At 48.3% G+C, this 26,928-nt stretch overlaps 2 protein-coding genes across 8 annotated transcripts in view; both read right to left on the bottom strand.

Annotated features, from left to right (window-relative positions):
* LOC125148818 (EF-hand calcium-binding domain-containing protein 10-like) lies at positions 1-5,064 on the bottom strand. Its single transcript, XM_047827122.1, has 3 exons — positions 5,030-5,064; positions 4,776-4,886; positions 1-265 (listed from the first exon to the last, which is right to left on the bottom strand). The coding sequence occupies exon 3, from the start codon at positions 255-257 to the stop codon at positions 24-26; it is 234 nt and encodes a 77-aa protein (XP_047683078.1). The 5' UTR covers positions 258-265; positions 4,776-4,886; positions 5,030-5,064; the 3' UTR covers positions 1-23.
* GUCD1 (guanylyl cyclase domain containing 1) overlaps positions 136-26,928 on the bottom strand; it is a 28,560-nt gene continuing 1,767 nt past the window's right edge. For 2 of the 7 annotated variants that reach the window (XM_047827117.1, XM_047827115.1), the window contains exons 2-6: positions 22,715-22,799; positions 21,768-21,933; positions 20,501-20,592; positions 18,197-18,438; positions 4,990-5,186 (exon numbers count right to left, since the gene is read on the bottom strand). In XM_047827117.1, the coding sequence (XP_047683073.1) occupies positions 5,092-5,186; positions 18,197-18,438; positions 20,501-20,592; positions 21,768-21,933; positions 22,715-22,725 (606 nt within the window). In that variant the 5' untranslated portion in view covers positions 22,726-22,799 and the 3' untranslated portion in view covers positions 4,990-5,091. Of the gene's footprint in view, positions 266-4,989; positions 5,187-15,012; positions 17,494-17,581; positions 17,678-18,196; positions 18,439-20,500; positions 20,593-21,767; positions 21,934-22,714; positions 22,800-24,529; positions 25,651-26,928 lie in introns of those variants that run through there. The other 5 variants (XR_007145704.1, XM_047827118.1, XM_047827119.1 and 2 more) reach the window with 5 other exon arrangements.

Raw genomic sequence — 26,928 nt, 5'->3', positions numbered from 1 at the left:
ATTATCTTGGACTGATGGCATTATTAAAACGCTGCCCATATTTCCTCCATCCTCTTGTTCACTTCACGTCTGAATTTATCCAGAGTTACTGCATGTCCATCATCTTTTAAAACTTCATCTGCAGTCAACAGACCCAGGGTTTTTAAGGCTGGCCAGAAAAAGAGCAGGGTGCTGGTGAGATAGTTCAGCAACTCCATAATCCGATGTTTTTCCAAATAATCCCTGGCCTCCTGCTCTCTGCTGCCGCGGGCCTGCATGGTTCTGCCTTAAAAATTTTTTTAAATAAATAAATAAAATAAAAATTAAGAAGAGGATTTCAAATCAACAACCGAATTTTATACCTTAAGGAACTAGAAAAAGAAGAGCAAACTAAACCCAAGATAACCATAGAGAAGGAATATTTAAGATTAGAGCAGAGAGAAATAAAATAGAGAATAGAAAAAACAATAGAGACTACCAATGAAGCCAAAAGTTGATTCTTGAAAAGAATCAACAAAACTGACAAAGCCTTAGATTGATTGACTAAGAAAAAAAGAGAAGACTCAACTTACTAAAATCAGAAATGAAAGTGGGGACATTACTACTGATTGTACAGAAATAAAAAGGGTTATAAGAGAGTACTATGAACAGTTTGTTAGAGGAGGTCATCAAGAGCATATGACTGCTGGTTGACTCATGGACTGGACCCAGGCAATCAGAGGCCCCTTCCCCTCCTCTGCCCACTAGAATGTACATTCTGCCCACTCTTAGCTCCACACTAGGAGCTACTTCAATGACACAGCTTGAGAGAGTAATTTTTTTTTCTAGTCAATTGGCAAATATTTATTAAGATTCTAACATTGTAAAACGAACTAATATGACCCACAGACAAAGATGAACAAGATGGGCAAGATACCTATTCTTGTGGAGCTTTCTTTCTTTTTTAATGAGTCATGCATAATTTATTTATTTGGGGGGAGGGGGTTGGAATGTTTATTTAAAAATATTTTATTTATTTATTTATTTATTTATTTACTTATTTAAATTTACATCCAAGGTAGTTAGCATATAGTGCAATAACGGTTTCAGGAGTAGAATCCAGTGATTCATCCCTTATATAGAACAGCCAGTGCTCATCCCAACAAGTGTCCTTCTTAATGCCCATCACCCATTTAGCCCATCCCCCCACCCTCCCCTCCAGCAATGCTTGGTTTGTTCTCTGTATTTAAGAGTCTTTTATGTTTTGTCCCCTCTCTGTTTTTATATTATTTTTGCTTCCCTTTATGTTCATCTGTTTTGTATCTTAAATTCCATATATGAGTGAAGTCATATGATATTTGTCTTTCTCTAATTTTGCTTAGCATAATACACTCTAGTTCCATCCACGCTGTTGCCAATGGCAAGATTTCATTCTTTTTGATTGCCGAGTATTATATATATATATATACCATCTCTTCATTGTATGTATATATATATATATATATATATATATATATATATACCATCTCTTCTTTATCCATTCATCAGTCAATGGACATTTGGGCTCTTTCCATACTTTGGCTATTGTCAATAGTGCTGCTATAAACACTGGGGTGCATGTGCCCCTTCTAAACAGCATACCTGTATTGCATCCCTTGGATAAATACCTAGTAGTGCAATTTCTGGGGCATATGGTAGTTCTATTTTTCATTTTTTGAGGAACCTCCATACTGTTTTCCAGAGTGGCTGCACCTGTTTGCATTCCCACCAGCAGTGCAAAATTGTTCCTCTTTCTCCGCACCCTTGCCAACGTCTGTTGTTGCCTGAGTTGTTAATGTTAGCCATTCTGACAGGTGTGAGGTGGTATCTCATTGTGGTTTTGATTTGTATTTCCCTGATGATGAGTGACGTTGAGCATTTTTTCATGTGTCTGTTAGCCATCTGGATGTCTTCTTTGGAAAAGTGTCTATTCATGTCTTTTGCCCATTTCTTCACTGGATTATTTGTGTTTTGGGTGTGGAGTTTGATAAGTTCTTTATAGATTTTTGAACCCTAACCCTTTATCTAATATGTCATTTGCAAATATCTTCTCCCATTCTGTCAGTTGCCTTTTAGTTTTGCTGATTGTTTCCTTCGCTGTGCAGAAACTTTTTATTTTGATGAGATCCTAATAGTTCACATTTGCTTTTGTTTCCCTTGCCTCAAGAGACGTGTTGAGTAAGAAGTTGCTGCAGCCAAGGTCAAAGAAGTTTTTACCTGCTCTCTCCTCTAGAATTTTGATGGCTTCTTGTCTTATGTTTAGGTCTTTCATCCATTTTGAGTTTATTTTTGATTATGGTGTAAGAAAGTGGTCCAGGTTCATTCTTCTGCATGTCTCTGTCTATTTTTCCCAACACCATTTGCTGAAGAGATTGTCTTTTTTCCATTGGATATTATTTCCTACTTTGTCAAATATTAGTTGGTCATACGTTTGTGGGCCCATTTCTGGGTTCTCTATTCTGTTCCATTGATCTATGTGTGTCTGTTTGTGTGCCAGTACCACACTGTCTGGATGATTACAATTTTGTAATACATCTCAAAGTCCAGAATTCTGATGCCTCAAGCTTTGTTTTTCTTTTTCAGGATTGCTCTGACTATTCAGGGTCTTTTCTGGTTCCATACAAATTTTAGGATTGTTTGTTCCAGCTCTGTGAAGAATGCTGGTGTTGTTCTGATAGGGATTGCACCGAATGTGTTGATTGGTTTGGGTAGTATCGACATTTTAACAATATTTGTTTTTCCAACCCATGAGCATGGAATATTTTTCCATTTTTTGTGTGTCTTCTTCAATTTCTTTCATAAGTTTTCTATAGTTTTCAATGTATAGATTTTTTACCTCTTTGTTTAGGTTTATTCCTAGGTATTTTATGGGTTTTGGTACAGTTGTAAATGGGATCAATTCCTTAATTTCTCTTTCTTCTGCTTCATTATTGGTGTATAGAAATGCAACTGATTTCTGTGCATTGATTTTATATCCTGTGACTTTGCTGAATTCATGGATCAGTTCTAGCAGTTTTTTGGTGGAATCTTTTAGGTTTTCCATATACAGTATTGTGTCATCTGCAAAAAGTGAAGGTTTGATTTCTTCCTTACTGATTTGGATGCCTTTTATTTCTTTGTGTTGTCTGATTGCTGAGGCTAGGACTTGCAACACTATGTTGAATAACAGTGGTGAGAGTGGACATCCTTGTTGTGTTCCTGACCTTAGGGGGAAAGCTCTCAGTTTTTCCCCATTGAGGATGATATTAGCTGTGGGTCTTTCATATACAGATTTTATGATCTTGAGATATGATCCTTCTACCCCTATTTTCTTGAAAGCATTTTGTCAATGCTTTCTCTGCATCTATTGAGAGGATAATGTGATTCTTATAATTTCTTTTATTAATGTGATGAATCACATTGATTGATTTGTGGATATTGAACCAGCCCTGCATCCCAGGTATAAATCCCACTTGATCACAGTGAATAATTCTTTTAATGTATTGTTGGATCCAGTTGGCTAGCATCTTGCTGAGAATTTTTGTATACGTGTTCATTAGGGAAATTGGTCTGTAGTTCTCCTGGTCTGTAGCCCCCTGTAGCATTCAGGTGATTATGCAGTGGCAGCAGTTCAGAGATTATGGCAAATCACAACACACAGCCTGCTCCAGGTTTCACCACACCCTGGCATCTCTTTGTTCCAACACCAGCAAATGCGGCTGTTCTCTGGGTCTGGTGGGACCTTTGCATCCTCTACCAAACACCCTCCAAGCAGGGGAACTTCTTCTCCCTGTGTGGCCCATGGACCCCTCAGACCTCTCTGCCTGCTCCTGGGGATTCGCCCTTCCTCCCCACCAGAGCACCACCAGGTATTGAGTTCTGGAATTCTGACTCTGCACTCTCCTGTTTATAGAGACCTAATAGTATTGAAACTCTCTCCTTTTTCCCTGTCAATGGTTTTGGGGAACAGTTTTCTTGTTCAGTCCCTTGTGTTTCCTCTCTTTCTCTTTCTCTCCAGCTACTTTTCCTGCACTCTTCACCCTTTCTCTGTCCTCTCTCTGCAAAAACAGCCTCCTACCCTCCGTGGCTTCTCTCTCCCCCAGTTCACCTCTCCACACTGTGTACCTGCCAAGTTCTAGGGCTCAAGTTATGCAGATTGTTGTGTTAATCCTCAGGTCAGTTTTCTAGGTGTGCAAAATGGCTTGGTGCTGATCTAGCTGCATTTCAGGGCAGAGAGAAGCCAAGAACTTCCATGCTGCTTAGCCATCTTGGCCCTCGAGAAAGTAATGTATTATTAAGGCCATCTGAGCAGCCTATGTGACTGAACCCCATTAAGGTCTCTATGTAAACCCCATTAAGGTCTCTATGTAAACCTATGTAAGGTCTCTATGTAAACCTATGTAAGGTCTCTATGTAAGGTCTCTATATGCCACTCTTAAGATTCTGGTGGGCATATGCAGAGATCTACTTGTCTTGCGACCACTTGACATGAACCTCGTATGTAAGTGGCCTTGCTTTAAAACTGCCACCTACCTCACGGCTCCTGGGTGGCTCAGTCAATTAGGAATCTGACTTCATCTCAGGTTATGATCTCATGGTTTGTGAGTTCAAGTCCTGCATCAGGAGATCTCGAGCGCTGCTTCAGGTAAACACAAGCCCCACTTTGGGTGAGCCCTGATTCTCTCTCTCTCTGCCCTTCATGGGATTCTCTCTCTCTCTCTGCCCCTCACTCACTTGTGCCCTCTCTCTCTCTCTCTCTCTCAAAAAAAGAACAAAAACAAAAAAACCCTACTACCTACCAATCTGGAGAGGTCTGCGTCTTTCTTTGTTCTCTCCTTGCCTTCCACTTATGGGGGCCAGTTTCAGATTTCACCCAGGGAGTTGCCACATTTGCAAACCAACACAATTGTCTGCCAACAAATTGGACAACCTAGATGAAATGGACAAATTCCTAGAAACACAAAACTACCAACACTAAATCATGAAGAAATAAAAAATCCAGATAGACCTGTAACTAGTAAGGAGATTTAATGAGGAATCAAAGCATTCCTACCAAAGGAAGGCACTGGTCCTGGTGGCTTCACTGGTGAATTCTACCAAACATTTAAAGAAGAACTAACATCGAGGCACCTGGCTGGCTCCATTGGAAGAATATGCAACTCTTGATCTCGGGGTCATGAGTTCCAGCCCCACATTGAGTGTAGAGATTACTAAGACAAACAAACAAACAAACTTTTAAAAAATTAAATAAATGAAAATAAAGAAGAACCAACACCAATCCTTCTCAAGTTCTTCCAAAAAACTGAAGAGGAAGCAATGCTTCCTCTTTTTTTTATTTTTTTATTTTTTTAAATTTACATCCAAGTTAGCATATAGTGCGACAATGATTTCAGGAGTAGATTCCTTAATTCCCCTTACCCATTTAGCCCATCCTCCCTCCCATGATCCCTCCAGCAACCCTCTATTTGTTCTCCATATTTAAGAGTCTCTTATGTTTTGTCCCTCTCCCTGTTTTTATATTATTTTTGCTTCCTTTCCCTTGTGTTCATCTGTTCTGTGTATTAAAGTCCTCATATGAGTGAAGTCATATGATATTTGTCTTTCTCTGACTAATTCCACTTAGCATAATACCCTCTAGTTGCATCCATAGTTGCAAATGTCAAGATTTCATTCTTTTTGATTGCTGAGTAATACTCCATTGTGTGTGTGTGTGTGTGTGTGTATATACGTATATATATATATATATATATACACATATATATATATATATAATACCACGTCTTCTTTATCTGCTTCTTTTTTTTTTAGTATTTATTTTTTTATTTTTGAGAGACGGGGGGGGGGGTGGTGGGAGGGGCAGAGAGAGAGGGAGAGAAAGAATCCCAGTCTTCATACCATTAGCACAGAGCCAACGTGGGGCTCAAACCCACAAACCACGAGATCATGACCTGAGCTGAAACCAAGAGTCAGGCGTTCAGCTGACTGAGCCACCCAGGCGCCACTGAAGGAAGCACTTCTTAACTCATTGACGCCAACATTATGTTGACATCAAAGCCAAAAAAAGACACTACAAGAAAACAAAACTACAGAGGAATATCCTCTATGCATACTGATGCAAAAATCCTCAACAAAGTACAGTTGACCCTTGAATAATGCAAGGGTTAAGGGTGCTGACCCCCTACACACTCAAAAATCCGAGGCATAACCTTTGACTCCCCAAAATTAATAGCCTACTGTTACCAGAAGCCTTACCAATAACATAAATGGACTAACACGTATATCGTATGTTACATGTGTTATATACCATATTCTTACACTAAAGTGAGCTAGGGAAAAGAAAATATTATATTTTTTAATTTTTTTATTAAAAAATTTTTTAATGTTTATTTTTGTGAGAGAGGAGAGAGAGAGAAAGAGAGAGAACATGAGTAAGGGAGGGGCAGAGAGAGGGGGAGACACAGAATCTGAAGCAGGCTCCAGGCTCTGAGCTGTCAGCACAGAGCCCGATGCAGGGCTCAAACTCACAGACTGTGACATCCTGACCTGAGCTGAAGTCCGATACTTAACCAACTGACCACCCAGGCACCCCAGGAAAAGAAGATGTCATTAAGAAAATCAGCAGGAAAATACATGCACAATACTGTACTATATCCAAAAAAAATCCAAACATAAGTGGGCCTGTGTAGTTTAAACCTGTGTTGTTCAAGGGCCAACTGTACTAGAAAATTGAATCCAACAGCATATTAATGGCTAAATTAGTCTTATTTCTATTGTTTCCTTTAGGATAGGTTAAAGAAACATGAACATCTTGTCAAGAACTGGGAAGAATCTGCGCTCTTACCCTGTTTGGAAGCTGACAACTTAGCCAACCTCAGTCTCTTGGATGCTAGCGGAAGACACAGCACTCCTCAGAGGCAAAGGAGTTTTTAGTACAGCAGTAGCAGCAGCCAGAGTACCAGCACTGTGTTATGGCAGTTCCCCGAGCCCCAGTTCCCCCAGGACGAGACAAAAGAGGGCCAAGCAATCCCTGCACATGCAGTGGGTTGCATTAAGAAGAGAAAGGGAAAGAGGGAGAAGAGCTTAAAAAATTCTAATCTTTTTTAATGGAAGGTAAAATATGCCTGCCCCTTGTTCTAAAGGCAGACACTATCTCTGTCTACCAAGGTTGCAAGAACACCTGCATTTTGCTTCAGAGGGAGACTTAGCTCTATCTGCTAAGGCTGTTGGCTCTACTAGTGTCCTTGAAAACACAGTCCAGGAAAACACAGTCCAAGACAAAGGCGTTCATGGTTTTAGCTCATGAGTCTTGCAAAAATTTGAGAAAAGTGAGAGACCTACAGCAATAACTTCTAGCAATGTCCATTTCTCATTTCTGCATCATCTTGACTTCTGGCAGTTTCCCCATGAGTGTACTACTCTATCAGTCACTCTGATTAATTTGGCCGACAGAGGCTGGACCATATCAGTTCCATTTGTCTCATAGGATTTCATTAATTTTATCCATAGAACTCCAAGGAGAATGAGCCCAACCTGCAAATTAACCTTAGTCCTACCTCCCAGGGTCCTCAACCCAACAGCCTGGACAAATCGCATGAACCATGAAGGTCTACCTTAGAAAGCCAAGTGGCTTTCTCAAATATTGACCTTTCCACTTGGCTTAGGTCATTAATCCAGGTATGGCAGGATATATTAGATACTGTCCAATCTCCACCCTGGCCCACAGGAAGAAATGTAGGCAAGATTATTATCTATACCAACCTAGCCAGTGACCTAATACTGAGCTGAAATGCCCTCCTGGGCCAAGGTGGTAACAGTGATCACTTCTTCTAAAATCAAGGATAAATGTTGCATCACTTTTTCTAATCAAATGACTACCATCATGGGGATATCTGCCCACAGAGTGCACATAAATAACGAGTCAGTTACTGGTCCAGGAAGCTCCCCTGAGTAATTGAGGCTAGCCTCATTTTAGTGAGATCTTCACAGTTGTCTGTGGGCTACCCAATCTATTCATTGTATTTGCTTAAACAATTGAACAGATCAAAGATCTAAATGTAACAGCTAACCCTATAAAATTCTTAAAAGAAAACACAGGAAGAAACCTTCATGACACTGGACTTGGCAGTGATTTCATGGATTATGGCCCATGACCAGCATGAAGATGCAAGACACCATTTTTGGGGAAGTTGGCAAGTTAATGCCTGGCTTCCATACAAGTACAGTCATCAGAGCTCCTGTGGTGTCCCTGGAAAGAAAGTGTTCTCCACAAGTTTTGAGGTCCCCCAAGCAGGACCTACATCAGTCAAGGCGCAAGTTGATACCTCTCCTTGTGGCATCCTGACCAGTTGGTAGGCCTTCGGTTTCCCAGTTAGCTTGAGTAATTGAATCTAATCCTTGTATTTGAAAGGACTGTCTGAGGGTAGTCAGTCCAATCTCTCCTGTTTGCCCATGCCACCAGCTGGGTGACACTTGTCTTCTCCATAGAATGGCTGAATGAGATCTATGGAGACAGCAGTTGGGAAGACATCTGGTGGCATTGCAGTTGTTTCCCCTGGGAGATTGCAAGAGCCAGGGCTATATCCCCTGTGTTGTGTTTCCAACGGCCTTCTGGTAAGGTTAATAGGAATGGTGATCAAACTGTGGTCAAAGCCATCTGGTTGGGAAGAAGGCAAATCCCTGCAATCGGTTATGTTTAACATGCTTGCAAAAGTTTGGGAATGTTACACCGGGGCATACATATTTCATAACGAAGTTTCTGGAGGCAATTATGAAAGACAAGGATCATTAATGATTAATGCTTCTCCCTCCCTAGCTTGTAAAATCTAAGCTCTTTCCTATCTAGGTGCCAAAGTTGCCATTCCTCCTCCAAAGTCAGTATAAATTCCAATAGCTAAAACATCACCTTTTTTTCCCCAGTGACCCCTTTCTCAAACCCCTAGCCTTTGTTTGGAAGGGTCAGGTGCAAGAGGAACAAGAACATTTTTATTAAAAGCACAGAGACCTGTTATTTTCCCAACTTCAACCCACCATAGGGGGTCTTGGCAGGCAATGTACTCACCCAAGTGGTCATTGTCCTTATGATCTCTGACCATGTCAGTCCAACAGGAGAATCCAAGCGGCTAAACCAGAATCAAGTTTGAATTCCTAGGCCTCCCTTCAACTGGGCTGTCACTTTAGAACACATGCCAAACAAGCTGGCCTGGAGTTGTTCTTAGGAAAAAGAAAGAAGCAACATGCCCAGGAATCATCAAGTTTAAATCCCCCAATCCAGGGTGCATGGGTGGCTCAGTTGGTTAAGCGTCCAGCTTCAGCTTGAGTCATGATCTTGCGGTTTGTGGGTTTGAGACCCGCATCTGGCTCTGTGCTGACAGCTCAGAGCCTGGAGCCTGCTTCAGATTCTGTGTCTCCCCCTCTCTCTGCCCATCCCCTTCTCATGCTCTCTGTCTCTCAAAAATAAATAAACATTAAAACAATTTTTTTTAAATTAATCCCCCAATCCAAACTGCTTTATGAGAGAGAGTGGACCAGGAGGGAGTGAGGGAGATAGACTCAGAAACACACACACACACACACACACACACACACACACACACATACATATATTTTGTTTAACATGTTTATTAACATATATATGTTTATTTTCGAGAGAGACAGCAAGAGTGAGAGCGAGAGTGGGGGAGTGGCAAAGAGAGAGGAAGACACAGAATCCAAACAGGTTCCAGGACCCTCACTTTGAGTGCCTAGCCCAATGTGGGGCTCGAACTCACAAACTGTGAGATCATGACGTGAGCCAAAGTTGGACGCTCAACCAACAGAGCCACCCAGGTGCCCCAAACCCCTTTTTTAAAGTTTATTTATTTATTTGGAGAGAGAGAGCTTAAGGGAGGGGCAGAGAGAGAAGGAAAGAGAGAATCCCAAGTAGGCTCAAAGCTGTCAGCATAGAACCTGACTTGGGGCTCGATCCCACAAACCGTGATATCATAACCTGATTCGAAATCAATTAAGTCAGGCACTTAACTGACTGAGCAGCCTGAGTGCCCTTACTCAGAAACCTTTCTGGGTTGATTCTTTCGGCATTCCAGCATTGGATGGGTTTATCATTCTTGTCAGCTACCTTCATCTGCATTGCAAACCCAACTGGAGGCAGTAAGAGCCCGCATACTTGGCAGTACTTCTTCTATGGCTTTCTGTAGGAATTTGTCTCATGGGACTCTCTCTGAGAGGGCCAAAGCTTTTTTTCGGCAGGCAGAACCTACTGCAAGAAAATCTCTGGGAACTTTTACCATGGTCTCCTAGTGTGGTTAAGGCTGGCATGAGAGAATGCAGGAAGGGCTGAGCGGATAGAGGGCCCAACTGTGCCACTCCTCCTTGGCAAGCACTATGTGCTCCAATCCCTCATTGCTCAAGCAAACCAGCCAAGGTTCCAATGATCCACCTGCTTTCTTCCCACAGCTGTTTTGAATTCCCTATCCTCTAGTCTCTGTGTAGATGTGCATCTCTATAACGGTTGTTTGAAAGGAATCACAACCGGGGTGCCTGGGTGGCTTAGTTGGTTGAGCGTCTAACTCTTGATTTCAGCTCAGGTCATGCATGATCTTGTGGTTCGTGAGTTTGAGCCCTACATCAGACTGTGCGCTGACAGCACGGAGCCTGCCCGGGGTTCTCTCTCTCCCTCTCTGTTCCTCCCCCAATCACATGTGCTCGCTTGCTCTTTCTCTCTCTCTTGCGCGCACAAAATAAGTAAACTTAAAAAAAAAGGAAGGGGTCACAACCATCTGCGCACCCACAAGAGGACTTACTACTAGTTGTTACAACCACCAGATAATGCAGGATGCCTCCTGCCCACGGAGAGTTAACAATGACCAGTGCACCATCCAGGTAACTGTCTTGAACTTACTTGCAGGGACTAAGCCTACAGGCCCCTCTCCAATTCTTCTTCATTAACAGGCAATAGAGTGAAGGACTATTAATCACCTGATCACCATACAAGTTGGTCAATAAGTTTTGCTACTGATTCTCATGGCTTCCCATTAATGCCCTCATTCTTTCTCTTCCAGAAAACCACGTCTTTGTGAGCATCCCCTTGTTGCCAGGACTTTTAAGAACAATGAAGGGCCTTATTTTCAAATTGGCCTGTCACAGTTTCATGGATGCTAGTAGAAGAGAACACTCCTGGATCGGAGCAAAGTTTATTACAGCAATAGCAGTGGCCAGACTACCAGCATTTTCTTGTAGATTTTCCAAGCCCCAGGGCCAGGGACTCTTGCACTTTCAGTGGGTTCTGTTACAGGAGAGGAACTCTGAGTTTGAAGAACCCAAATCTTTTATAATAGGCGATATATCTGCCTGTCTTTGGCTTGAAGGGAGATACTATCATGTCTTCCAAGGCTACTAGCTATATGAACATTCCTGAAAAGGTAGTTTAGAATGAAGGTAGCCAAGGCCTCTGCTCATGAGACATGCAAAAATGCTCCCACTCATCCTTGTAGGAGAGAGTGTCTCCTGAATTCTGCAGGACATCAAGGTTCAAATGCAACCTCTCTCTAAATGATGACCTCTGGCTCTGACAAATACAGGAAAGCCACTAAAACAGGTATTGTTAAAGATCTGCTGCTGACCATTCATTCACACACTTTGTCAAGGACATACTAGGTGTTAAGGGCTGGGAGCTACAGTAGAGGAGACAGGTAGACAGGATGATGTGGTTGGGGGGTGCAGGGAAAGGTACTCCTTTAAAAGTGGTGACACTGAGCAGAGCCTTAAGGGAAGAAAGGAGTTTGGCATGTGGGAGACACAGAGAGGAGGCCAACTTGGCCGCCTCATGGGTCTGTTGTGAGATGCAAACATTAAACCCTTGTAAATCAAGGGGCTCTGAACAGCTTGGGGAGACTAGCTTACCAGATCTCCCAGGGCTGGGGGAGATTCTCAGGAAGCAGTATTCAGGATGCATGTTGAGGCAGATGGCCAGGGAGAGACAAAGAGGAGGAAGTCCAGAGGTGGAGGGGAGAAGAGGATGGAGAAACCACTGGAGAGGCCACTGCACTGGGCCCGTGGGAGTCTCAGCCTCCATTTCCTGGCACTGAGGTTTTCCCATGAACACTTAAGTCCATGCTGGTCCCATGACTTGGCCCCTGGGACCAGCAGCACAGCAGGATGATGTCTCAGTATCTTCCTGGCTTTCTCAATTCTGTTCTGACGCTAGAGGATGGGCGCAAGTCCGTGATGTGTGTCCCTGGATACTGAGCTAGAGGCAAGTCATCAAGGAGAGCAGAATCTGCGCTCTTTCAGAGTATTGGGGCCACATGCCAGGTTTTCTAGCTGGAGGCAGAACCCCAAGGGCCTGTGGCAGCCCATCTCTAGCCCCAGAACTCAGAATTCACTTCCTGGCTCTTCTGGCATTGGCTTCCCCCCTCCCAGGGTCACCAGGGTTTGCTTCTGACTATGGTCTGGGAAAGCAGCAGTGGTGGGTTTGGGTCTAGCTCTGTCTATAGCTTGTTGAGTGATGACTTTGGACCAGTTGCTCCCTTCGCTGGGCTGCACTCTCCCCCTCAGACTGGACCAACGGTTACTCAAGTGTCAGCATGCTTCACGGGATACTAGTGTTACACAAGAACAACTGTGGCTAATTGGGGGAAAACCTAAATAAAGGGAGTCCCCTTGCTGCAGGATTATACAGAGCCTTTTCTGTACATCCTAGATCTCCCAGAGGGGACTGTAGGTAGCATGCAGTGTTTGCCAAGCTGACCTGACCAGGGTACCCTGTTATACAGAGCTTCTCACCACTGATATATTCTGAAGGGCATGCCTCAGGATGTGCTAAACCAGAGGTCTCCAGGGGTATTCCTAGCTCTGTTATGAGATTTAAAAAATGTAACCACCAGAACTCCCGTGATCCTTGCCTCCTGTATCCTAGCCCTGTGTAATCCCCAGTGTATACTGGATTTACTGGTGCACTTCTAACAAACAGAGTCCTGCAGAAATGATAGGATGTAACTTTTTTTTTACATTTATTTTTGAGAGAGAGAGAGAGAATGTGTGAGCAGGGGGAAGGGCAGAGAGAGAAGAGAGAATTTCAAGCAGTCTCTGCATGCTGTCAGCAAAAAGCCCAATGTGGGGCTTGAACCCACTAACCATGAGATCATGACCTGAGCTGAAAGCTGAAATCAAGCGTCGGACACTTAACCAACTGAGCCACCCAGGTGCCCCATTTTTAAAAATATGTAGTTATTTATTTTTGAGAGAGGGAGAGAGAAAGAGCAGGTGAGGGAGGGGCAGAGAGAGATAGGGAGACACAGAATCTGAAGCAGGTTCCAGGCTCTGAACTGTCAGTGCAGAACCCAACATGGGGCTCGAACCCACAACTGTGAGATCATGACCTGAGCTAAAGTCGGATGCTCAACCGACTGAGCCACCCAGGCGCCCCTAGGATGTCACTTTTGAGATTAGGTTATTAAAAGGCTGTGGCTTGGGGCACCTGGGTGGCTCAGTTGGTTAAGCATCCAACTTCAGCTCAGGTCATAATCTCACGGTCTGTGGGTTTGAGCCCTGTATTGGGCTCTGTGCTGACAGCTCAGAGCCTGGAGCCTGCTTCAGATTCTGTGTCTCCCTCTCTCTCAGCCCCTCCCCCACTCATGTTCTCTCTCTCTCTCTCTCTCTCTCTCTGTCAAAAATGAATAAAAGTTAAAATTTTTTTTTTAAAAAGGCTGTGGCTTCCATACTGGGTGCTCATTCTCTCTCTCTCTCTCTCTCCACCCCCTCCCCCAACTTTATGTCATTACCACTTGCCATATGATGAGGACACCCAGGCAGTCTGTGGTCAACAGCCCTATTCGTGAGCCTGGAAGCAGATGCCCCAGGATGTCAAACCTTGAGGTGACTGCAGCCCTGGCCAACAGCTTAAAAGGCCCCAGGCCAAAGGCACCAGTTCGGCTGCACCCAGCTCTCTGTTCTGTCCGGGCCCCTTGGCTCCGGTGGGGCCCCTCCCAGGAATCCTCAGCCTGTCCCCCTCTTATCCTCATCTGCATGCTCTGAGCAGCCAGCTCTACCCAGTTCTTGTTACCTTATCCACATTTGTCCTGGTTCAACACCTCCTTCATCGTCATTTTTCTCCCATAATTGTATTCAATGGTCACTCAGAGGCCCCAAGCCAGTCTTTCCCATGCCTGTCCCAACCATGATATGTGCATTCAGGATGGGGCCCCTTCCCCTAGGATGGGAAGAAGGCTCCTGCTGAAGCACAGAAAGGGGCCAGTGTTGTCGGTTACACATGCAGAATACGTGCTGTGCCGCCTGGCATACTCTAGCAGGGCACCCCGTCCTCGGCTGGTCAACTCCCTGATTGAAAGTATGTCTACAGGGCTGCTCTCCAGTTTGGAGAAGGGTCCAAGACCTCAGTCAGAACTCCTAATACATCCCCTCAATGTGGGGCTTGGGGAGGGGCAGAGCAGCAGTCAGTCAGGATGAGGTCCCAGCTGGAGACTGGGACCCTACCCAAGAGGCCTGCTCTGGCTCTTTCAGCTCTCTGTGAGACCTGGGGCAGGTCCGAGGCTGCCAGATACTGCAGGATTTACACACATGTCCTTTTTTTCAGAAATAGAATCCTTATCAAATGTAACACTAGAAGACCCCAATAGCTACCAAGTGAGGGGAGCTGCTGAGTGGGGTGGATGGTGCAGGGAACGCCGGAGTCCTGCCCACAGGACTCCCCCCATCTATTGCCTCCTATGGGCCCCACCGTCTCCCTCATTTGATTCCACCACCCCCCAGACCCTCCTCCTGCCCAAAGCTGTGTGCCCTCCATGCCCTCTTCAAGAACCACAGCCAAGCTCAGCTCTGACGCCCTTCTGTTTCTAGCATTGCCTACCTAATCCTTATATGAGCATCAGGAGGGAGGCAGAACCGAAAAGCAGTTAAACACGATTCTAGTCTGAGCTACAACCTGGTATGGCAGGCCAAGGACCTGGATTCACATGTGCTCATGCTGAGAATTTAGGAGGGAAACAAGAATTCACAAAGGTGGGCCATAAACTGCCATCATTTTGCAGTGAGAATAATGTTTATTGAGAATGGCTCATTACAAACAAAATATATATATGTAGAAAATCTCTGCAATGCAAAAGATCCCTTTTGTCCCTGTGTGGCTGGAGTGAACAAAACCAACCGTCCAGTGTGGCTTCGCTGGGCCCCTAGCAAGTGGACAGGGTTCATGGGTGCCACATGCTATGGGCAGAAGTTCCTGAAGTCTGGGCTCTCTCCAGCCTTGTTTTCATGACATGTGCAAGAACATAACGTAGTGTGGTTTGCATCCTACCCCCATGACCCTCCCCGGGCAGATGGCACCGTCTCAGGCACAGGTAGCTTTCTTGTTAATCTGCCAGATGACCTCTGGCAGGTGACCAGGTGACCTCTAACTTGTGGCCTGCCCAGGGACTGAGTGTTTCTAAATGTCACACGATGGACTGAGGTGCTGTGACCACTCTCCGTGGAGGCCGCTTTCCATGACAGCCCCACCAGTCATCCACAGCTTCGCTTCCTCATTGCCTTCCTTGATGCATCTATTCTTACCACAATTTTAGCCAGACCCTTCCTGAGGACGCCCAAACCTCAGCTGCCACACATGGTACTCCTGGGCGTGAAACCAGAGTTCCCTGGGATCTTGGGCCACCCAGCATTAAGGCAAAAGAGACGAGACCAGTCTGAAGGCAATGCTAGTCTCTGAAACCAGGGTGGCTGACCTGTTAGCTAACCAGCTAATAGCGCCTCCGTCGCGGCCAAAGGCTGCATCTGGTGCCGAGGAGCGATTTGGCTGGGTGGTCTGACAGCCCTCATAAACAGAGCCCACCTCTGCCCCTCAGAGCAGCCATGGTGGGGAGATGCCAGCCGGCTGGTGGGAGCAGATGCTGAGCATGGTTTGCGGTCCAGAAGGATGGCAGCTGCCATGTGGCTCTTGGGGTAGCCTTGCTCCCTTGCCAATGACCGCTCATGAGGGGTGGGTGTCCTCAGCCCCTTTGGGAATGATCCATTTCCCTTAGTTTTTAGGTGCAGATCTGCATTCAAGACCCAGGCCCACCACTGTCCTGGACATACTGTCCCCAGACTGATGGCCGGATTTTGTCTATAAAGTGAAGGGTCCTGGCACTCAGCCCACCAGCTGTGAGTCCCTTTCTCTTTGAAAGAGAACTTGGGCTGGCTTATCTGCCCTATGAAGAGAGGTGTCAGTGGTTCTGAAGTACCTGAATCTCACTATTATTGTCTTACTTGAGGGTGACTCTCACTCCCCACAAGTGAAAGCTTAAATCTCAACAAAACAAAACAAAACAAAACAAATAGTCCATGCTACGTGCAGTGCTATGTGATCCTGGGCAGGTACCACCTTTCTCTGTCAAGAAAAAAAGAGACCCAACTTTCTGTGCAAAATGTCCTGGCATGAACACTGGGGTGGGTGGGAGGCCACAGGCTATCCCCCGCCACTGCCTCAGCAGTGCAGGCCCTAGCACCCCAGCACCTCCAGCACTGTGAGGCTTGGGGCTCCCCATACCCAGAGAATGGGCCCCACTGTCAGGGCTTAGGCTAGTGTCAGGAGGCCTCATGGGTTGGGGGGGGGGGAATCTTTGGGACTCAAGTGGCTGTTCTTGGCCCTCAGGGTCAGGCATTCTCAGAGTACATTCAGCCAGCAAGAGCCAGGGCCCTGTCTACTCCCCTCAGGGCCCTCCACCCTACAATGCTATAGTACCTGGAGGGTGCAGGGTGAGGGGTGGGGTTCAGGGTCCTTTTGGCCTGAGGCCCAGCCCTCCTCAGGGCCCAGAGGTCTGACAACCAGCCACAGGAACTTGGGTCCACGGGGAGGCGTGAGAGAGTGGCGGCATTCACCAAAGGGCACAGGGAGGTCTATAGCACTTCTGGGGGGACAGGGGGGAGGGCAGTTCCCAGCAAGGCCTGGAGCAGTCCGCACCCCTGGGAGCTGGGGTTGGCTACATGGTCTCCAAACACACAGATGCCATCCTGACAAGCGGCATCTCCAGGGCTCAGCCCCCAGGTCTGTGGGGAGACGAGCTCAGCCTTCTCCACCTGGGTCTGGTTTGCAGGCAACAAAGGCACCCACGGGGCTGGAAGTCCCCTGGGCGTGGTTGGAGTCGGGCCTGGGGTCCCAGGGGAGGCTCTACTCAGATGCTCTGTGGAGGCCTCCAGCAACCAGCAGGTGTGCAGGGTAAGTGGCATGATGACACGCGCAACGCTGATGGACAAAGCAGGCACGCCTTCGGCTCCAAGAATTCCCTGGGGCTTTGTCACATGGGCCAAGGTTGGACGCAGTTCTGCATCCAAGCCCTAGCAGCTCGGGGCCTGTGCCAAGGCCTCCTAAGTGGGCCTGACTGGGGTGTGGCAGGGTGGGGTGTGAGGGCCTGGGCACACCAGGCTCCCGCCGTCAGCTGTCCAAGTAGACAAAGAGGATGTCCTCATCTGTGCCATAACTGGTTCTGGCCTCCTCGAAGTTACTGATGCTGGTGCTGCACATTCCTGCTGAGGGCAGGAAGGGCAGAGTGGGGTCAGCAGGTAGAGGGGGGTGTACCTGCCTCACTGGCGCCCAGGGAACTGGAGGACATCTCACCATGGCTCACTCGTCTGGCCACCCTTTGCCACTCGTCTTCCGTCCCCAGGAAGCCTTCCTTGCCTATTTCAGGCTTCATGAGCTCATTCTCTGACCCTTCCCCAGTTTCGAAGATGGAGAAGGTGAGGCCCAGAGAGGGGAAGAAACATGTTTGAGGACACATGGGGTAAGTGTGCTAGAGTGAGGACAGTCCTTCCCATTCCCCAGGACAGTGGGGAGCCCTTGCTGGATCTGGAGCAAGAGCTGGAACTGGGCAGACCTTCCTCTCTGACAAGTATGCTTGCTAGCTGTCCTGGGAGGGCTGGAATGAGGGAGATGGCAGGGACCAGGGTGGGGGGACAGCAGAGTAAGGGTGAGGCAGGGCCCTGGGCAGCGGTGTGGGAGGGAGATGGCCTGGCCTGGTGTAGCAATGACCAGGGTGTGGAGGCTGGCAGGGCCTCGGGTTTGTGGCTGCTCTGCATAGGCCAAAGAAGCAGCGCAGATGACAGGAGCTCAGGAGGAGCAAAAGTTTGGGGAGAAGGCAGTGAGGGAGGTCTTGAATGAGAAGGAATCATGGGGACTGGACTGTGAATGCAGCCTGCCCCACCCACTCTCCCCAGCCTGCCCAGCACTCACGGTCAGCATAGGCTGGGTTGTTGTAGAAGATGCAGCCAGTGGCCCGGTTGTAGCCACGCAGAACAATGAAGTGGCCCTGGTAGTCAGGGGTCCGGCAGAAGCAGCGGTGGCCGCTGGGGGCGAAGCAGCAGTACTTGACAGGACTGGAGCAGAGGTCGCAGTGCAACACCCCAGAGTTCACCAGCACAATGGCCACGTGGCCCTGTGCCAGGTGCTCCTGGATATCCTGCACACTCACTGTGCTGTGGGCGGGAGGAGAGTCAGCTGGCACCATCGGGTCCCATTCCCCATCTCTCAAGTGGACCCCTGCCTGGATCACAAAGCTTGGGGACATGGCTGACTTCCCTCCCTCCTGAGCTCTTTGCAGATAGGAACATCCTGCCTTGTCACTATGGCCCAAGCTCAGCCCAGGATTCAGCATGGGTTCAGTGCAGGATTCAGCATGGGACCAGTGCAGGGGGTGGCACATCAGCTCCAGATGAGACCCTGTCAAGGGCCACTGGATCAATACATGGGACCCCACCTCCCACCCTGGCTAGTGAAGTTTTTTTTGCTGAGCACCCTCCTTGATCATTTACCCTAAATCACATGCAGTTTACATTGGAAGCTATCGGTTCAACTTAATTCCCAAAATCTGAGCCAAGCATGGCTTCATCAGTTTTAAAACCACATGCTTCTCGGGGCGCCTGGGTGGCTCAGTAGGTTAAGTGTCTGACTCTTGGTTTTGGTTTAGGTCATGATCTCACGGTTCGTGGGTTTGAGTCACGACACTGTGCTGACATTGCGGAGCCAGCTTGGGATTCTCTCCCTCTTTCTCTGCCCCTTCCCCACTCGTGTTCTCTATCTCAAAATAAATAAATAAGAACTTAAAAAAAAAACTTAAATAAAATAAAGCCACATGCTTCTCTGAAAGGACTATTTTTCTTTTTGTTTTTTCTTTTCTCTAAGGTTCCTTGTGGCAGAAGGGGCTGCCCACGAAGGGCTGGTCAGCAGTGTTTCCAGGGGACCCCCCAGTTCAGCTGAGCCAGCTGCTCCCTGAGGCAGACTATCAGGCACTGCCCCATTCAATGCCCCACAAAAAGCAGCAAATCCAGAAGGGGAGAGGGGCTGTGGAGTGGTGGTTCCCTAGGCTATGGGGGCCTCCTTCCTCAGCAGTCTCCTCAGGAGTGGCAACGTTAGCACTACGTGGCCTGACCCAACTCCAGCCCATGGCTAAGTCACAAGGCGCTTTGCTTTGGTTGCCTCAGCCTGGAGAAAGATGCCATTTTTCCATTTGGTCTTTGAAATGAAATAGCTGGCTGAGTTCCCGATGGTACGTACAAGAATGGGATTTCAACTACAGAGAAAAAGCGGGGGCTGCGCTGGAACAAATGCATCGTGCTTCACGGAATAATTGGGTGTGGAAGAGCCAGGTTTGGATCACAGCATGGCCGAGTTGCTGAAGGTGACCATGGGCAGCTCACACTATTTTTCCCATCCTCAGTTTCCTCACCTGAGGAATGGGGACAGCACCAGCTTCCCACTCAACAAGATAGCATGTCAGGTGCCACTAAATAAACATTTGTTCTTTTCCTTCCAATGTGTGCTCACGTGGCTGAAGGATGTGTGGAGACTTTTCCCATTTTCCCAATTACCTATCATGCAGTAACATTATGTTAACAATGAAAACATAGGTCTGTAAAGAACAGGAAGACCTGAGAAGAGTGGTCTAGGGGAGCCCAACCAGGATCAAAGCTAACATGCCTGAGCTTGGAGAAGAAAGTCATTAGATTCTGAGGAAGTTACTTCCAGGATCTGCCCGAATCGTGTTCCTCACGTATAGCTGAGAAGGGGGAGACCCACATAAGGTCATAGCAGTCTGTGGAGATCTGAGAGCCAGGCCTCCCTAGAGACCCTACACACTGGGCTGTCCCGTTACTCTCCATCACCATGCCAGCATATTCCTTAGGCTGTCACCCCTTCATTAAGGGTTCCTGTGTTCTGTCTCATGCTACCATCTGTGAGCAGACTGAGGGCAGGCTGGAGTCTGTCTTGCTCACTTGTTCCTCCAGCCCCTGCTCGTGATCCATCTGAGGCCAGAGTTTTGTGTAGCCACATGTCCCCATTTTATGGATGGAAACAGTAAGGCCTAGGAGCCCAAGTCTGTGTGCCCTTAGCCTCAGAATTGGCCAAGATTCTGGGTAGGAAAGCCCAGTTCTGCCTGACTGCCAAGTCCCTAGCCTTTCCTGTACATCATCCCAAGGCCTCCCCCATAGTAAATATGTGGGTGAGTAGGTGCACAAGGAAGAGTGAGGGGAGGCTCACCATTTTTCCACCAGCACCTTGCAGGCCTTGGCTTGTGCAAACAGCTGGTTCACCCGGGTCTCCTCTGTGTCAAAGTGCTTTCTGTAGAAGGACTGAAGAGGGAAGAGCAGGCTGGAGGGGATGCCTGTCCTGGCTGTCCTCACCCCATTTGGATGAAGTAAAGAGCATGTTATGGAGTTAAAGATGGTGAAAGAGGGGACAAGCCCGGCCTGCTAGGGGAGATGCAGCACACCCGGGCAGAAAGCTGCGTCTGTCTCAAGCCGGCAGGATGGCTGGCCAGAATGCACAGGACCACACAGAGGCATGAGGAGGACGCTCAGGAGACAGGTAGGCAGTTGAGCTCAGGCAGCCTAGCTCCCCCAGCAAGGCTAGTCATCCCTGGGCTTGTGAACCCCAAGGACATCAGTGGGAGTCTGTGGTAAATGAGCAAAAGGGGTGGCTGAGCCCACCCAGATGCTCCTCCACTGCTTGGCTTAGCAAGATGAGATTCATGGGACATACTTTATTTGGCATAGGGGACTTAAGGGGGCTAAAGCCCTCAGGGCAGAGGCAGGAGAGACCCTGTTCTTGGGTTCTTTTCTCTGCCTTGCAGCCACAGTGATCAAGCCAGATCCATTAGCGTTCTTCCCCTGGCCTGGAAGGTTCAAAGGAGAGTTAGGTTGACTGGCACTGGCCACCATGTGACAACCCTCTTGCCAGCGAGGCCAGGAGAGACTGTGTTCTGCCAAGTTTTGGAGCCTGGGCCGACATGTGCCTCTGCAGCAGGCAAGACTGGCTCTAACTACACGGGTTGGGGGGTGGGGGTGCACTGGTATAATGGCGAGGCTATGTTGACATTCTATTTCAAAAAGAAAAAAATAGGAAAGGTGGCATTTTAGTTTTTCTTCCTGAATAGCAATTACCCAGATTGGAGCCGGCTGTCCCTGTGACAAGGAAGAAAATGGGCAAGTGGCAGCAGGGTGAGGTCAGAGTGACATGCTCAAAGGCCCTGGACAACAGGAAGGAGGGACACAGAAGGCGGCCTGAGATGCTCCCCTGCACATCGTCAAGTGCTCTTGAAGGTAGGCAGCTCTCACTGCTTAGATGCTTTGGGCAGGCTGGACCTCAAGGTCACCCGGTCTGACTGCTTCGAATGTCCTGCCCACTGGACATTTGCTGCTGTTCCCCAGTCTCTGTGCACCTGTGTGCCCACTTGGGTGTCCAGGCCTTGACCATACCCTTTTTCAATTATTGGGCCTGGGTGATGGCCTGGCAGTTGAGTGCTCACCTGATTCTTATAGCCCTTGTCAACGCCCAGGGTCTGTGTGCAGAAACGGTGCCTCACGCCAAAGTGGCGCATTAGGTAAGCCAGGTCAATGGTCCAGATGCTCCTGGTTAGTCGCAGCTCCTGCAGGGCACTCTCAAACTCATTGTCGTCCAGCTGGCCCAGGTACCTGTGGGCAGACAGGCTGCTGAGGTTGGCTTGCCAAGCTGGCTGGGGTCATCCTCCTCCCAAGGGCCCACCAGCCACTATCAGAAGACTCCATCCTTTGTCATGATCCTACATCTTGTCTACTTCTTGGGCACAGCGTGAGGCTGCCTGGGGCACTGTGTTGGCCCCAGAGTCGAGGATTCTGCTTCTTGAGTCTCTTGCAGGTTGTGTGACTTTGGGTAAGTTGCCAACCACTCTGGCCTCATCTCTAGGATGAGATGCTTGGACCACATCAGTGGTTTTCTAAGTTTCAGACACAGAACCCTTTTGTTGAACACTGTCTTTCCTGGAATTCCAAGATATAAAACAGGTATGGGAGAGGTTGCTCTGAGGTTCCTGGCAGCTGCCTGAAAAATCTCCTACAAGGAGATCACTATGGTCCCTCTATGTTCTGATGCCTAAGGTTCCTGTGATATTCATTCACATAGCCTTAGTTCAACAGTCGGCTCCCTAGTGACACAGTTACTAGGGAGCCTGAGGTTGGAAGGTCCCATGTCCCTGTCATGGGGTCACTCTGTGGGCCAGGACTGGGCACCTGGGTCTTCCTTGGCTATCCCCCGAGCCTAGTCCACCCTTTGCTTGCTTTTGCAGATGGAACCAAGCCTGGATGGAAGCTGGGCCTCCTGTAAACCCTAACCATGAATAGCCATATGGATGATGAATCCCACCCAGGTCTCGCCCTGTTTCTCCTTCCAGCCAGAGCAGATGGTGTGGATGGGGAGAGTCTAGGCCTGAGCACTCACCGCAGCACCATTTTGGAGCAGGCCAGGCCGCAGTCCCAGTGGTAGAGCTGCTGGATGATGGGCACGGGCAGCTGCACAAAGTCTCCTGTGTGGAAACACAAGGGAGTCACAGACCTTTGGCATTGTGCCTGTCACTGCCACCCCCATTGGAGCCACCATCATTGGCTTCTGCCCAGATCCGGTAAGGGCTGTTCAGAAGCTGGTAAACAGCCTTTCAGGTGCCCCAATCCATTCTCCTTACAACAGCAGTAATCTCCCCAAAACAATCAGTCAGAGTAGGCCAGCCCTGCACAAAACCCTGCAATGGGTTGGTTCCTGCATCTCTTAGGACAATGCCTTCATGGCTGCTGCCCCAGCAGCCTTCTTGCCTCTGCCTTCTTGCCTCCCTCATCCTCATTGGGCCTACCTCTAGGCAGAACATTCACCTGCTGTGATCCCTTATGCTCCAGGGCCTTTGCACACCTCTTCCCCCTGCCTGAACTCTCCTGGCCTCCCAGGTGCCTGACCTAACTCCTGCCTTTGGGTATCACTTCTCCACGATGTTGCCTCCATCATGCATAGCCCCCCGCTACATGCACTCACAGACCCACAGGCCTCTCTTTTAGAGCACTCTTTTTGGTGGGACCTCTGAGGAGGCTGGGACAGGGCAGGCACATGGGAGATGCTCAGCAGATATTCAAGTCTGAATTCATGAGGCCCCTCGTGGTCTACCTAACTCCAAAGCCCCCCAGGGCCACCAAAGTGTGAAGTCCATGGGTAGAAGGAAGGGATAGTGTCATGTAATCTGTGTATGTGCAACGCTACCCTAGGTGACCTCTCAGTCTATTCTTGCCATACAGTGTGGAACAGCAGAAAGTACCCAACCTAAGCATTTTAGCCCCAGCTCTGTCACAGGCTGGCTGTGGGCTGAGCAACTGACTTCCTCTTGCTGGACTGAGTTTGGCTATCTCTAAAGTGGGGGACTTTGGTCTGATTCTGTCATTCAATCAACAAATATTTCCCAAGAGCCTAGCACCTGGATGTGAACAGGAGATGTGGTGGTAAGTGACATAAACAGATCCCTGTCCTGGTGGTCAGCAACAACAAGCAAGTGTAAGAGAAAATCAGAGGGCTAGTCTGGGGAAATGGTGGGGGTATGTCTTAGAGAGTGACAGTGAGGAAAAGGAAGACAGGGGGGAACAACATGCACTGAAGTGCTAAGGCAGGGGCCAGCTGGCATGTGGCCTATTGGAACCTCCTACTCTGGGATCCCACAATCTGGACAAAGTTCAGAGTCTAGAGAAATGGGAGGGACTTCACTTCAGCCATCACTACTCACTGTTCATTCATGACACCCACTCAGCATGTGAAAACCCAGCCCATGTTGTTTCCTCATCTTGGGAGTCTCTGGGGTCTCTTCTGAACCCATGACCTGTCTGTGCAGAGCTGCGCCAGAAGCTGGCTTGCTATGCCAGCCCTGGCTCCCGCATGTAGCAACCAGAAGGGCCCTGATGTCTCTCCTGGCTTTTCAACCTGCTGGCCTTGTCTGGGCAGTGTCTTGCCTGGAGTGAGTCCCAAGCTCCTATGCTCCTATGTCTAAACTCTCCCCAGCCTGCAAGGTCTGGCGCAGATGCCAGGTGCCTTCTCTGATCCTAAGCTGGCCATGCCTTTTCCCTCATCTGCACTCTGTTAGGCCAGAGTTCACGCTTTGGCTCACAGGACCCTTGCATTGAACTTGTTTGTGCCCTGCTGAGCTGTTGTACATTCCCAGGAGGCAGGGACCTGTGACTGCTCCTTCACTGCCTTATACTTGGCCTTTCTCCCCCCATTCCTCACCTCCAAGGGCAAGCAGCAGGGTGTACAGATGGCAGGATGGTGTGGGCGAGTACAGGCCTCTTGTTGGCTGAGTCACTTGAGAAGAGGCATTTGGCCTCTCTGTGCCTACTTCTTCCTCTATGAAATGGACCGCCACAGATGCCAGTCTGCAGAGTGCTACGAGCACTCAGGGCAAGAGCATGTGTAAAGCTCTTTGCAGGTGCTGACGTGAATGCTGCCCTCCATCCAGGGTGGGCCTGGTACACTGAGCCCAACTGGGCTGAGGTTTTTGTTCCCTCCTTCCCCTGACCCCTGATGCCTCTAAAAGGAACCCAGGCCATCATTGAAGGCCTCCCACATTTGCCTCTTCCCACTGCCACAGATTTAGTTCTGAGGGCTCAGTGCAGCCTGACTTCTGCCTATCCTCTGTTCCAAATTCTACCTCCAGCTCCTCCTCCATCTGTACACAGTAGCCAGAGGGATCCCATCCACAGGCTCCCATTACTCTTAGAATAAAGTTGTCACCCCATTCCATGGCCCGCAGGGCCCAGCCCAATCTGGGCCCCACCAGCCTCACCTTGGCCCTGACACCTCATGAACCCAGTTCCACCCAGTGACCCTGGGAACCCATCAAGCTTCATTCCACCCCTCTGCAAATGCAGCAGTCTCTGTCTGGGACTTTCCTCTGCAGTTCTCGAGGCTGCCCCTTTTTGTCATTCAGGTCCCAGCTCAAATGCTCCTCCTCTGAGAGGATTTTTCTGACCATGCCTTCAGGGGAGAAGGACCCCCTTCCCAGCATCCTGTTTGTTTCCTTCATAGTACTTAGCAAAATTAATAAGAAAAATAAAAATAAAATAGAGCTACTCCATCTCCCCACAAGACTGTAAGCTTCCTGATGACAGAGTTTGCTAATCTTGTTGACTGTTATTCCCAATGCCTAGTGTCTGATGCTTAGCAGTAACTCAACAAACATTTGTTGGAAGAAATGAACTTACTAAGCAATCAATGTGTGCTATGATTTGAGAACACTAACTAAATCCCAAGTCCTGCTCTCCAGATCATATTCTTAAAAATTCCCTGCAATGGGGGATGCCTGGGTGGCTTAGTTGGTTGAGCGTCCGACTTTGGCTCTGGTCATGATCTCATGGTTTGTGGGTACGAGCCCCATGTCAGGCTCTGTGCTGACAGCTCGGGAGCCTGGAGCCTGCTTCGGATTCTGTGTCTCCCACTCTCTTTCTCTCTCTCTCTCTGCCCCTGCTTCGGATTCTGTGTCTCCCTCTCTCTCTCTCTCTGTCTCTCCTCCACTTGTGCTCTGTCTCTCTCTCAAAAATAAATAAAATGTAAAAAAAAAAAAAAAAAAATCCCTGCAACGGGTTGAGTGGAGAGAGAGCAGGGTGCTGTTCTCTCGTGGTGGAATGTGTCGCTTTTCAAGAATCCTTCACTGTGGCAATAACCCACCTTTTTGTTTCTCTCTACATAGGCTGTTTACTCCCCAGCCTTTGCTCTTGCAAATCCCTTGTCTGGAATGTTGTCTCCCATCTCTGAACATCCAAATGCTCTGGTCTCTTTCCCTCTCTGAGCCCTTCAATATGGAGTATTTGATGTGATCATGCCTGCCTTCCCCACTGGACAGACTGAGAATACCTCAGTGGCAGGCAGGGACAGGGTTGCATTTGCCTCTTCCCAGCCCTTCGACACTCATACATGCTTGATGAATGGAAGGTGTTTTTCCAAAAAGGCCTTATCTCTTGAGATGCCTAGGCCTACTTGTCATGGCAATGCCCCAACCCCCTCTTTAACCCCCACCCTGGCTTCCAGACTACGGCCCTCTGTTCACGGCTCCCTCCTCACTCTGTGGCCCAGGCTCTGGCACTGGCTAGCTGGGTCATCTCTGGCCAGGCTTTGACTCTGTCTGTGCCTTCCCCTATTCTCAGCTATAAATGTGGCACAGGACAGCTGCTCCCTAGGGCCCTTGTGTGCTCTTCCTCTTCTTGCCCTGGTCCCTAGACCCCTTGATTCTGAGGCCTCACAAGGCTAAACACTTCCACATGGCCATCTCCAGTCTTGGCATGGGCAAGTTAGCCCACAGGGATCCAGAGCTACTGCTCTGGGAGAGATAAGGGGAGGCAAGGCCTTCTAAGTCCAGAACTGCTGCCAGATGTTGATGCTTGGAGCCAAGGCTTTGTCTCACCTGAAAATAAGGTTTGCCTGTTAGGCCCTGGCCTGGCTTCAGTTGGCAGCTGTTGCCAAAGAAGGTAGGTAGCTCATTGGTCCTGAATACTTACCTCCTTTCAGCTCTATCTGTTTGTGTGCAAAAGTGCAAGTAACAATGGTAACCTACTTTACAGGGTCCTTATGAGGATTAATAAGGCACTGCATGTAAACAACTTAGCACAGTGCCTGCTCAGAGAAAGCTCCCT

Source organism: Prionailurus viverrinus, chromosome D3, assembly GCF_022837055.1.
Source record: "Prionailurus viverrinus isolate Anna chromosome D3, UM_Priviv_1.0, whole genome shotgun sequence".
In the NCBI taxonomy this organism is placed as follows: Eukaryota; Metazoa; Chordata; class Mammalia; order Carnivora; family Felidae; genus Prionailurus; species Prionailurus viverrinus.
The sequence above is the reverse complement of the archived record's forward strand: the minus strand, read 5'-3'. Positions and strand labels throughout refer to the sequence as shown.

Excerpts from the sequence above, each read along its gene's own strand:
- LOC125148818 (XM_047827122.1), bottom strand. The coding sequence starts at position 257 with ATGCAGGCCCGCGGCAGCAGAGAGCAGGAGGCCAGGGATTATTTGGAA.